At 37.3% G+C, this 13,957-nt stretch overlaps 1 protein-coding gene across 3 annotated transcripts in view; it reads right to left on the reverse strand.

The window, feature by feature from the left end:
- KCNAB1 (potassium voltage-gated channel subfamily A regulatory beta subunit 1) overlaps window positions 1-13,957 on the reverse strand; it is a 176,991-nt gene that overhangs the window by 21,972 nt on the left and 141,062 nt on the right. For 2 of the 3 annotated variants that reach the window (XM_063306525.1, XM_063306526.1), the window contains exons 7-8: window positions 8,462-8,505; window positions 6,719-6,805 (exon numbers count right to left, since the gene is read on the reverse strand). In XM_063306525.1, coding sequence (XP_063162595.1) covers window positions 6,719-6,805; window positions 8,462-8,505 — 131 coding nt within the window. The remainder of the gene's footprint in view (window positions 1-6,718; window positions 6,806-8,461; window positions 8,506-13,957) is intronic. The other variant, XM_063306527.1, reaches the window with a different exon arrangement.

Raw genomic sequence — 13,957 nt, forward strand, 5'->3', positions numbered from 1 at the left:
TTATGTTGCCCTCTTTTAAAAAATTTTATAATAAAAATATTAAAAAATAAATGAAGTTTTATTACTTATATACATTAACTACATTATATATTTTATGTGTGGCCCAAGACAATTCCTCTTCACTCAGTGTGGCCCAGGGAAGCCAAAAGGTTGGACACCCATGGGTTAAATGTACCAGACTAGAAACTGGAAGACTGTGAGTTCTAGTCCCATCTTAGGCACAAAGCCAGCTGGGTCACCTTGGCCAGTCACTCTCTCTCAGCCCTAGGAAGGAGGCAGTGGCAAACCACTTCCAAAAAACGTTGCCAAGAAAACTGCAGGGGCTAATCCAGGCAGTCTCCAGGAGTCAAGACTAACACAAAGGACAGGTAAAAGGTAAAGGTTTCCCTTGACATTAAGTCCAGTTGTGTCCGACTCTAGGGGGCGGTGCTCATCTCCGTTTCAAAGCCGAAGAGCCGGCGTTTGTCCGTAGACACTTTCGTGGTCATGTGGCCGGCATGACTACACGGAACGCTGTTACCTGCCCGCCGAAGCGGTACCTATTAATCTCACATTGGCATGTTTTCGAACTGCTAGGTTGGCAGGAGCTGGGACTAGCAATGGGAGCTCACCCCGTCACGTGGATTTGAACCGCCGACCTTCCGATTGGCAAGCTCAGCAGCTCAGCGGTTTAACCTGCAGTGCCACCACATCCCTAACACAAAGGACAACTCCCCCCCAAAAAAGTCTCATTAAACTCAGTGGTTCTTATTTTGGAGTAAACAAGTACAGGATTGCATGGAGAGCCTCTCTTTGAATTATTTTCACTAAATGGGTTACACAGAAGGCTGTTAGAGACAGGTAATATTTCAGTGTGTGTTCAGTGACTCAAGTGGAAGTACTTAGCCTTCAATGCTTAGACGCATAAATACTTGTCACTACAACCAAAGGCAAGAGCTGCAAAAATGTGTAGGCTGTGCTGACAAACATTCTCCCTCCATCATCTGCTTTATGATGTGTATTTATCATCCTTTCTGAGGATTAACAGCATGACTCATGGTGGGCTTGAGCATTAGCATAAAACAAGGCTGTGCAATTGGCCAAATAGCTACAGAAGCACATAGGAAAGCACATACATTCCTGGGACTTCAGAAAAAATTCAGAGCCAGCATCTGATGAAAGAAATCTTTTTCAATTAATCATACTTCGTTGCTTTCAAGATGAAGCATGCATATTGACAGTATGAATCACCCTGAAGTCACCTACTGTATTTACCTGATAGGAAGATTAGTTTTTCCCCAAATAATCACCCGTGAATTGAGGAAATCATCTTACATTTGTTGAAAAGAAGATGCCAATGTGCAGAAGTGCAAAGGGATGCCGAAAAGTACAGATGGTTTTGAAGACCAGCCATTGTTTGGGAGTCCTGCTTGCAGGTGAACTTAACCTTTTTCAGAATGCTTAACAGGAGTTTTCTAAACTGGCTCTTTACCTGGTTTTGTACTTTCCTTCCTCTTTCCTTCTCCTTCTGAGTGAAGCTTCCCCTTCCCAAAGTTCCATCCTGATTTTCCCCCCTTGCTTTTTGCTGTTTCTATTGTTAGGAAAGATGGAGGAAGCTTTGCCATTCCATATTAATAACAATATGCTGGTGGTTTGTCACTGCCATCTTCAAGATGTTTTTTCAATGTTCCCTCTAGCCTGTGATCTGGAGTTTTTTGTGGTTTTCCTTCCAAGCTATCACCACGTTCAGTCTTGCTTTACTTTTTCAAAATCTAGCAAGGTTGACCAGTCATTGTTACCTAAGCCTTTATGCTTCATTTGCATATATGCAGTTATGGATAAATGTGCATTTGTAATCATGCAAATTTGCATGATTCATAAAGAATGTTGCTTTTATGTTCGCAGGATTTAAATTACTTTTCTTTTTGAATGATTTTGTTTCTTAATTTTTAACCATACAATCTCAAATTTTAACCTACTTCTCTGAAATTTGTTAGGCTACTAAATATTGGCTTATTTCCAAAAAAAAAGTTTAAAGCACATGTTTTAAATCCTTGCTAGCTTTGATAATGGCCCTGTCTTGAACTTTCAGCAGTTAATCCCCATCTAAATTGCAACAGGATACTAGTTGTAGACTAACTGTAGGATTGATGTCTTTTGGAGGGAAAACCTTTTACAAATGTTTGGTCAGTGAATACTTTCATGCTATGGATTAAATCAGAGCTGTCCAAACCATGCTTTATATGCCAAGATCTGATATACAGGACACACAATTCTTTTTCTCAAAAGCAGGATAGAAAGAGAAAGTCCCTATTCCCTTACCTTACTACAGTGAGGCATAACCAATGCAAGGTTAAAGAGTGAGGACATTCTTTCACTGCAAAGGCTATCCAGTGTACAAATAATAACAAACGAAGTTGCTCATCAAAACTTACCACATGGATAGTACTGTAGATTAAGAATGCCCATAGGCCACCCATTTCCATCACTGTGAGATACATTATACTGCAGGTTAAATTACAAACTTTTTTCATTCATGCATATACATTACCATATAATTATTTTATCCCAATCTAAGTCCTCTGTCATTTTTATGTGTTAAATAGCATTCTTATGCATTTTTGATATCCTACCTTATGCATGTATAAAGAGAAAAATGCTCTATGCCTGGCAAAACTGAAAAGTTTCTTAGGAAACTCAAGTTTTCCCTCCTGTCGTTAAAGTGGGTGTGTAAGAAGACCAAAAAAAATAATAATAATATCCCCAAATACTTCATGTCCTTTAAAGTTAGATTACCTTGAATCCTTGATGTGATAGAAAGGAAAAAAAATCAAAACACACTGCATTGTTGAAGTTCTCCAAGCTTATCTCTAGGTGGCAGACATTTTATTTCCCCACTAGGTAATATTATCAGTGCAGGAATTTTGGAGAAATGAGCATTGTTAGTTAGCAACCCTACCTCCTACCTGCTGTCTTGCCTACTTTGCATAAGCTTGGGTGCAGGGTGGTTCTTTTTGATGGATTATATATTTGACTGACTAAATGGTGATTCTGTTTATCTCTCTGTTGGTTGCTTCCTGTGTAATTGGTGGTATTGATAACTATGATGGGATGGTTACTTGGAAGGACATTATTTTTTTTACTGTGATTGTTGGAATCCAGATGTGGTTACCAGGCTGGAAATAGGGTATCTAGCTGTTCATTGATTGCTGTGTGATGGGAGGATGTTGTTGGATGTTGGGGTGATGGGCTAATGTTGGATCTTTACTTATATATTTTGATGCATCCATAGATATGGATTAATTATGTATGCCTGTTAATCACTGCCTGGTCCCAGTGCCACACATGAATTGTCTTGCATTTTTCAGTCTGGCTTGTTCTATATTTTCTACTGCTTCCCAGTTAAGTAATACCTGAGGTTGTCTGCGTGGAGGGAGATTAGTAACTAAAATACAGTGTACATGATCCCAAACACAAGTCTTCATGAATACACAGAAAGTAAGCTAGGGATGACCAAGAACAAGCAGGGAGAAGATATAGTTTAACAACTGTAAGGATTAGCATTGCTGCAAACAGATGGGCCTGAAAAAGTCAGCCAAACACAGAACAGCAGGGAGACCAGCCATTCCAGCAATTATTTCTGTTGTTACTGGTGAGCAAGACTTGAGTCTGATGATCCTTAGGCCACCTCCATAGTTCTTATTCAGCACAAGCAACTAAGGAGAACAATAATTCAGAAAACTGTCTCTGTGAAGTGATGTTTATATAAATGCCATTAGAATGAACTGTGCACATGTAGTTATGCTTGCTTTGAATACATTTCTGTGCAAGAATAGGTAGTTCAAATGCCACTGAATTTAATTACTCTTATCTTTGGTATAGGATTTCAAACCGCCTGAACCACGTGCAGGATTGCAACTCTATTGTATTTTTCTCCTCATTATAACTGGTTGAGCAAAAAGGTTATATTTTGCTCCAAGTCACAAAACTTGTTAAGCTCATTAACTGCTAGCAAATTGGCACTCCTCTCCCCATCTCCAGTAAAAGCTCTCACCCTTATCACCACAGGGCATTGTCAGGAAACATCACATCAAACCAAACATTTAAGAAATGCTATCAGTGTCTGTTTCAATTTGCACAAAAGGGATGAGTTGTACTTTACATTTTTATATGAAAAATAATAAGGCACTAATAATAACTTTATCAATAATAATATAAATTTACACGTAAGAAAAAATTATGCCTAATCTGTGTATTCAATGCAGAAAAAAATGCCATTAAATGAACACTGTTGTCAAAACAATATTTAAAAAGAGATTAATCTCTAAGTAACAAATATTCCCTATATTTTTGGAAGTTATACATGAAATCACAGCAGCTTGACAAAGCACTATTGCAGGGGTAACAGGGGCTTTGCAAAACATAAAAAAGAAAAGCACTGCAATTAGCATTTGTTTTTACAAAGGTCTGATGATTGTACTCTTTAACATGAAGTATATATTAGTTGAAAGAATATTTACCAAAAATAAATATAATCAATCAGCACCTAAGTCATATGTGCACCAAGACAAGACAACCAAAAATACAGCATTACCTATTATATTGGGAGCCTCTATTATTTTTCATTATGGTACAAAGACCATAATGAGTAAATAATAATAAGTATGAGGTAAACCCAAGCAGCCATCTTCCTTCCAACAGCAGCCAGCAATTACACGTGTCATTATTGATGAACAAGGCCATACTATCCTAGACGTGGAACTGACTTCATAGCTACTAGCCATTGCCTGAAAGACCTATCTGTCAAGTATATATTTGAGAGCAAGGACAACTAGATTTTTTGTTTTAAAAAAAAAAGGTTGCTCACAGCCACTCCATGTCATGATTTCCAAGTCATGACACGGAGCAGCAATGGGCAACCTTTTTAAAAATTTTCTTCTAATATTCAAGGGCTTCAGGAGGCAAGGTCAGTTATGTGGTGACATCATCCAAGTGAGTGTAATTTACTTTAGAATGTGGGGAGTGGGGGGGAAGTAGGCTTTGTCTGCCACATTTCAAAGTAAGTCTATTATGAGTAATACCTGCTCTAGCACAACATTTAGAAGTGGTTATCATGAGGATAACTGCATTGTGTAGAACCTTCCACAGAATTTAGTCTCCTCAACTGAAGGTCTAATGACCTTTAATCTGATATCTGGAAATAGAGATGGAGAAACTGTATAATATATCATATATAGCTTACTAGCTGCTATGGGGAAGAGTGGATCAGCGTTATTACGACCTCTGTAATGTCCAGTGAAGCAATTCTTGGACGTAAGCTTAAAAAGGCCCTTGTGCATATATATCTTCCTTGGGAAAATTAAGCACTAGCTCAGCCATAATCAGTTAGGTGCTAGGAACACTCAGGTGAGAAGAATGTTGCAAGCAGTAACAAGATAGTGAAAGTGCTAACTGCAAGAATGCTAACTAGGACAAGGAGGGACTAACAATTAGCACTGGGAACCCAATACTTTTAGAAAGCAGCTAGAGGAATGAAGCCACTTCACATATGCTTTCTTTGACCCTTTATTTTAACTCAAGGCTGCCACTTCATCCAGCTGCATCTATCTCACCTTATAGCCATTCACATTAACTTGCATATGCTGTAACTTGATCAATGAATCACAATCAAATTAAATGTATAATTTGCATAACTCCCCTTTTAGTTAATTACTTAGTTAGTAATCCTCCCCTCTTTAGGCTTGTCTTTGTTTCCAACACCAACTAATAACTCAGTTTATGCTTCAATGATGGTGTGCTGGCCTACAGTTTAAAGGAACTCAAAAATTCTACAATTCTTTCAGCTTTTGTATGGAGATTATATATGGAGACACGTGTATCTGTCCATTTAGAGCAGTGTTTTTCAAAGTTGGCAACTTTAAGATGTGTGGACTTCAGCTCCCATGTTGGCTGGGGAATTCTGGAAGTTGAAGTCCACACACCTTAAAACTGATAAGTTTGAAAAACATTGATTTAAAGCATGCTCAATTTTTAATTTTTCCAATGTAAAGTTCACTTTTTCCTATTTTTGTGCCTGTTGTGTGTGTATATGTGTACACACACACACACACATAAACATTATGCATGAAATTAGTATGCATTTTTGGCAATGATTCCAAAAAATAATTTTGTATATGTGGTGTAAAATACGTTTCAGATCATCTGCCTTAACTAGGTTTTTAATTAGTTTTTTTCTCTTCACTGTATTTTTATGTTCCTGTTCCTCACCCAAAGCATATTGGTTAAGATGGGTGGCCATCTAATTTGTTAAACAAATTAGTAAGATGGAAAATGCCAACTATGTAAATCTGTATGGTTTAGTTGATGAACGGTTTTGCTATCTCTGACTGGAGCTGCACAGAAATTACAGTATCAAGTTGAAATCGTAAGGCAATTAAAATACAAGTAAATCAACAAAATGAAGTATTTATGAATCGCAAACAAAGGTGCTGAAATTACTCTAGCAATTCTTACAGTTACAATAGTGGGCTACATAAATACACATCCATCCACTGCTCTAAGTGCACGTATCACAATAAAAAAACTGAAGGCTCCAAAGAACCAAGATCTAGGAGTTTCTTATTTAATTTGTACTCCTTGCATACTTGAGGGTAACCATTTTTCTATCCTGTCATAAGCAGCATAAACTCACGAGCCAAGATCAATCAAGCAAAATGCTTTTAGTAAATTTATTGCTAACCTTCCATTGGAGTATTACCGTCTGGTCGATTTGCAAAGACAACATCCACATATTCAAGCTGCAGTCTCTGGAGAGAGGCTTTTAATCCTGGAAATGAAACGGGAACATTAGAGCCAAGCAGAGGTGCTGAGCATGTGACAGAGAATTTGATAGCTCAGAAGCATCATCTATCTAAGCCTTCCTCGAAGGTAGAGTGGGGATAGGTAAAATTATACTGCCTATTAAAACGAATCAAAGCAGGAAGTGGTGAAGAATTCATCACTTTCTGCATAGTTTCATTTGCTTTGTATGTTTATTATGATGAAAACTGGAGTAGGCAAGCATTTGCCAATCAAACCCTAAAAGTACATCCTCAAGGAATAAGGTTCAGAAATACATCCTGTTTTAGATTACACTGACCACCAGGAGGCACTGTTTTCATCCTTACTGGGACTCTTCAGATGTGAGTAGCCAGATGTTATTCTATAGGGTTCACACCATCTACTGTAATTGAATTCACAGACCTTCACACTTTAGATGACTATACACAGTGCATTAGCTTTAGGAGCTATCCAGATCATGGTGCTCAGCAGCTGCAGGAAGGAACATCCTGTTTTAGGGTACATTGAATCAAGTTCATGTCACAGTAGTATGAGTGTTTGTTTGGGATTTCTTTATTTACTTGCATATTCCCAGTCCCCAAAGTATACTGCGCTGATATAGTTTCACACAGTTAAAAATTATTCAAGAGTTTTCCCAAACTGAAAATCCAAAATGGATTAATAATAATAATAATAATAGCAAAAGGCAGCTTTACTTGGAACAACTTACATCCTGTGATGATTCCTTTAATATTATTAAACAACATCTGCCTATCCCAGGTCCTTGGGAAAGACTCTATAGGTGGACAAAAATGCCAAATCCAGTCTAAACATCTGGCTGTGTGACCAACCATAATATGCAGCCGTATAATAATAAACTTATGACTCCAACATGGTAGAACAAAAGAAAATAGGCATCAAGATGAGATCTTTGGAGCACTTTCTCTAAACTGGCTAGAATTGGGAATGATGGGAACTGTAGCCTAACCATCTGGACAGTACCGAAGTGGGGAAGATTGTCATCACTTTTCTTCCCTTATGATGATGGTAAGACACAGAGAAGTGTCTCTGATACGCCTCTTAATATATGGACAGATTTATAAGGGGGAAGGCAGTTTGATCTATATCCTGCCTTTTCTCCAGAAGCTCAGGAAGACTTAGATAGAGATCTTCCTTCTTTATAGGTATGTTTGGCTGAGAGTTAGAGACTGGTCCAAAGTCATCCAATGAGTTTCCACAGCTAAGGGTGAACTTAAACCTGTTCAACAACTTAATCACTACACTGAATTTATAAAATGATTCTACTGCTTTGCATTGTGTAAAGAAATGTGCTACAGTATTCAAAATGTGAAGTTGGAGGCAACTCAAAACATTTTGAATTCCAGGGGAAATGTGCAGCTTCAAAATTGCTTTAAGCTTTCACTTAAATTTATTTCTCAGCCCTGGTCCTTCATTTGGATTACTGTAAAAAAATAATGTTACTGATTGTTGCAGCATTGCACTGAATGTAAAATATAAAGCATTATTATATATGGAATAGGTATGATGAAGTCTTGTTTCAATGGTTTTGTTGACTGCAGACTACCTTGAGTCCTTGAAGTGGGCAGCCTATAAATACTTGTATAAATAAATAAGCAAATCAATAAACAAATACAATGAATACCTTCAATAATGTGTTTCCTTGAAAGTCCTCTTTCTGTTTCAGCTCTGCAAAACATGTACATATTTATTGTTCTTTATTTTCAGATTTTTAATTTGCATAAAAAAGCATTTGTCAAAAGTAATCTCCAAATATTTTACTAATAATAGTGCCCTTGCATAAAGCATACTATTATACATATTGGACAAACAATCTGTGACATATGGTTTTTAGTGGCCAGGCATGGCTGCTGTTCTGCCAGCAGGAGTCAGCAGATGGAGTGAGAAAAAGGGAGAAGAAGCTCAATTTTGGCCTTCTTTTAAATAAGAATTTTATTAAATTTAAAGAAAAGATAAAAACTACAAAAAAGCAAAAAAAAAAAAACCCCTACAAAAAGAAGGAAAAAAACTAAAGAAGTGTGAAACACAAGAATTTTTTTTAAAGATTACAAAAAGAAATGACTTCTGACTTTCAACCCCAAGAATATACAGCAATTTCAATAATCAATCCCTTACTCTATATCAGACCAAGATCACATTATTTCTATAAATCATTCCATTAACACATTATAAAAATCACTAAAGACAATTGCTCTTTCCTCTTATATTAAAAAAAAGAAATGTATAAGTGTCCAAATCAACTTCCCCCCCAAAAACAACATTTATTTGATTACTTGCTTCCTACCACTATTCTATATATTTCTGTCCATTATAATAAAAATCAGACTATAAAAACATATAAATGGTCTACTTTTATAATAATAATACGATAACAATCTTAACTCTATTAAACCTAAAACCAGGCAATTATTATTATACCTTATAAATCTTAAAAATCAAACAAACCTTAAAAGCAATCCAGTATATTTTAATCCAAATCATTAAAGATAAATAGAATTACAAGCCTTAAAATCAATCCAGATAAACATTCTTAATTCTTTACTCCACTTCAAAGTATACCAAAGCATTTACATATCTCCATAATACACACAGGGCATTTTTCATACAGAAATCAAACAGCCCAACTGCCCCCCCTAGGAACTTCTCAGCAATAAACCTCCCACAGAGCAAAACCTCTTCTTTCACATAACATTCCATCAGAAAATGATATTTTCCACAATGTCCCAAATATCTTGCAAGATAACTTGACAGGAATCAGAGAAAATCTGCTTAAACTCAGAACGAAACTCTGAGAAAGTCTCCTTCAGATCCTCCATGTTACAGGCAGTAGATTATGGCACCCCCTAGATACTTGACTAGTGAAAGTAGGAGTTAATGAGTTAATGGAAAATCTCCAAAAGTTGTTGACACAAGAGAAAGTATGCTAAAAAGCAGCTCCTAGGAAAAGTGAACAGAGAGCTGAAGATTCAAAACAGCAGATTCAACATGTAGGAAAATATAAAATCCTTCAAATTCAATACAAAAATAATAGCAGGGAGGCAATTATTTGTTCTCAGTCCTCCTTAGTGGTTAGATGGGAAAACAAGCCAAAGCTTAAAATTTTTTTAAAAAATTAATCCAGAAGTAATGATGGGCACCAAGAGAGTTCGCTTCTCCTTGCTGTAAAAAGCCTCTCTTAGGGTACATAAACTTGAAAAAGAAATATAAATTGGGTGGTTTGGAAATGGGGTGGCTCAACTTAGTGTCCCTTTAAGGCTACAGCACTGTTTGGAAATGATGTCCTGGACACCCGGCATCTCTTACTGGATTAGCACTAATGCTGTTTGTGATCCTCTGGCTGTGAGGCACTGTTCAGGAGTTCAAATGGGATTCTGAGCATTTTCTGTCCATGAAATCACTCTAGGGCTTCAGGAAGGGCCTGCCTGAGTCCAGAAAAAAAGCTACATTGTCAGATCTGCCCGCAGAGCTCATGGGCACAGCTGTTCAGTTGGCCATGTTCCCACCGGAAGTCAAGAAACTCAATTTTGGCCTTGAAGGGCAGCTGTGCTGTCATGAGGGCTGATGAGCTGACCAGGCTGTGGTGGGGAGAAGAAAGGTCTATGAGTGGCTTCCCTGGAAGAAGGGAAGTGAAGACCCAGAGAGAGGACATCTTTGCACAAGGCCCAAGATGAGAAGGGTTTGTCAGTCATTGGTGAAGCCCTGGTCCTGGGGAAGGACTGGGCAGAAGACCCTGAGAGAGGTTCTTCCCCCAACAGAGAAACAGTAGGTGTTCAGCTGAGCAAATCCAGGAGAAAATCAAACCATGCTAAGCACACTACAGTAAGTCTAGCCCATTGCTTTCTTTTCTCTCTCTGTCTTGATAAGCCCAGAAACAGGGGAGTGAGAAGAAGAGAAAGGGGGAGAAAGCAGGAGAGCTAGAGGAGGACAGTTTGTGGGAAGGAGACTTAGGAGGAAACCTGACACTGTGTGAAACTGGGAATGTGTTGCATATACCTGTTGTAAATACTCGTTGTAAGTAGCTTCACTGTAAATAGTAAAAAGCATAAAAGCCTCCACTGTCTTGTTTTTCTGTGTCAGTTGCCACCCTTGCATAGCGAAATATACCTCCAGTTCAAAAAGAACCCTGTCACAATGTGACTCAATCCTCTCAATGAAACATTCTTTTGCCATCCTTCTTCTTTTTTGAAAAAACATCATCTTTGTTTTGACCATAAACTATTACTTCTCAGCAACTAATAGTATCTGGTGACTACTTCTTGGCTCAGGAGCTACTCAGGGTCAGACCTGGCTAATATTTAGATGGAAGACCCCCATAGATTACAAGGTTTAGGCTAAATTGGGAAGTTGAAAAAAACATCCTAGAAAAAAGCAATGGCAAGCCGCTTCCATACTGCTGTCAAGAAAATTACATGAGCATATTCATGGGGTTCCCTGGAGTCAAGCTTGACTTGAAGGAGAAGTTTATCTATATATTCCTTTAAAATGTAAGGTAAGCTTAAATTTTAACAGGTATCAAAATTAGCCAGATGCACTGTTAAAATTAATCAGTAGGCATAGAAACAGATTCTCAAGATGAATGATTCATTCAAAATCCTTTGGTAAAGAGCAATTCATTAAGGATTTTGGAGGTTTCTAAAAAGCCAGACAATTAAAACTTCCATTTTATTCAGAATATATAGCAAAAAAACTTTTAAAAACTCTAAATTATTAGCATTCTAGTAACAAACTGATGCTTCTTTATGTTAATATATAGACAGACATTAATTTAGGATGCTTTGCTAGGGGAGGACAAATGCTGTTCCAATCTTCAGACAGAGGAAGAAGTAAGATCCTGAATACCTCTGACTGTCAGTTTGACACATAACTGGGAAGAGTCTACACGAAACCTGGGAAGGTTCTAGAGCAGTTCATAAAGAGCAATCTGTAAGCATCTTGCAAACAATATAATAACGATTAGACATTGGCATGAATTTAACAAGAACATATCCTAACAGACTCTCATTTTCTTATTAGTTCACCTCCTTAGTAGATTAAGGGGATGCTGTAGATGTAATACAGCTTGATTTCAGCAAAGCATTTGATGAAATAGGCCATCACATGCTGATGAGCAAACTAACTAAAATGATCTGGATAGCATTACAATTAAGTGGATACATAGCTGGAGCAAAAATTGTATTCAAAAGAGTAACTCATTCGTTGCCATTAAAACGGAGAGAGGAATTGAGTAGAGGATCACAGGGATCAGTTCTAGGTCCTCTACTGTTAGATATTTTTCAGTAATGATTTGGATGAAGAGATGAAATAATTATCAAATTTGCAGGTAAGACAAAAATTGTGTGGGGTGCCTCATATATCAGAAGACAGAAATAAAATTAAAATAAATATTGATAGGTTAAAACAGAGGTTCTTAAACTTTGCATTACTACCGTCTCCTAATATGACAAACAAAATAATGTGATTCCCCCATGAATAAAATGAATTACTGTATTTTGTTGTGGTTAAGCTCAGGCAGGAAATAAATATGTCACTTAACAATTAATTTTTAATTTATATAATACAGAGGTTCCAAAATTTGGAAAGCGAAAACAGAGGCCAAAGCCTAGAATGTGGTTTGAAAGTGCTCAGGCTTTGCCTGTGCAAGTCCGACCAAGTTTTTAAAAAGTTTGTGAGACCTCCTAAATTGCTCATGCATAGAAATGAACTGGGGGAAAAAAGGGAAATAGATGTTACGAAGACAAACACTGCTATCTGCTGAATTCAGTACAGATCAGCTTTTGGTATACCATACTGGGAGTATATTCTATTAATAGCAGCAGACATGAGCATAACCACAAGCTTATGTACCTACGGATGAGTTCTCTTTCCCATATTTCCCTGAATTAGGTTGAAAAACAAGGACACATGTGATGCCACAATCTTTAAATGGCTCATCAGCACACCATTTACCTCACAATAAATGTAACAAAGCAGCAATCACCCTAAAGTGATTCTCCGAACCAAAAGCAAATTAGGAAAAAAAAAGAAAGAAAAGCACAGGTATAGAATGGGGAATATCTGGTTTGGTAACAGGACTTATAAAAATGGATTAGGAACAGTAACTGACTGCAAACTGAATATGAGTCAGCAGTGTGATGTGGCTGTAAAAAAGGCAAATACTATTTTAGGCTGCATCAACAGAGCAATCGTTTCCCAATCATAAGAAATAATAGTTCTACTTTATTCTGGGTTGGTCTGACTACTGTGTTTCAGAAAAACTAAAATAGTTTCAAGAATAATCAGGGGACTATAAAGTTCTGTGATGAGAAATAGAAGCAGCTCGACATGTTTAGCTTTCAGAAGGGAAGACTATAGACAATATGACATTCTTCAAAGACCTCAAAGAATATCACACAGAAAGTCAAGACCGTTCTTAATTATTCCAGAGTACAGGATGTGGAGTAATAGATTTAAGGTACAAGAAGGAGATTCCAACTGAATGATAGGGAAAAAAAATCCTAACAAGAGCAGCAGACAGTAGAACCAAGAGAGGAGATGGGTTCCCCTTTACAAGATGTGTTTGAGCAGAGGTGAGACAGCCATCTGTCTTGGATTCTCTAATTTCAGAGGTATCTGAAGGCAAGATGGTAGCCACAACCCATGTTTATGGATGTCACCCATGTGACATACATAAAAAACAGGCAGAGTTTCTATCACAGTGTGGTGGCCGCCATCTTGACTGTTGTGATTGCACCCTGCAGATTTGATAGACCCAAATGACCCCTTTCAAGTTCTGGGATTCCATCCTTCTATCTCCTGAGCAGAGTCTGGAGCAACAATATTACCCTTGTTACATGTTTTAATTATTTTTCATATGCTGAAGAAGTGTGACACACACATCATTGTCGAAAACGTCTGACTACAAATTCTGATATCATGCAATTAAAAAAAATTGGGTGTAGGCCAGGGTTCAAATCTAAAGATAAAAAAAGGAGATTTCCAGGTTGGGTAATTCTCAACTGATATTGGGACATCTGCTCTTTGCTTTTGCTTCATCTTTGTTTTATTTGCCTCATTGTGTTATTGTATTGCTCATTAAAACACTGAGAAGTGAAATGTTTTAAAAATTGTTTGACATCTTGAT

The sequence above is a fragment of the Candoia aspera genome, chromosome 6 (genome assembly GCF_035149785.1).
Source record: "Candoia aspera isolate rCanAsp1 chromosome 6, rCanAsp1.hap2, whole genome shotgun sequence".
NCBI lineage: Eukaryota > Metazoa > Chordata > Lepidosauria > Squamata > Boidae > Candoia > Candoia aspera.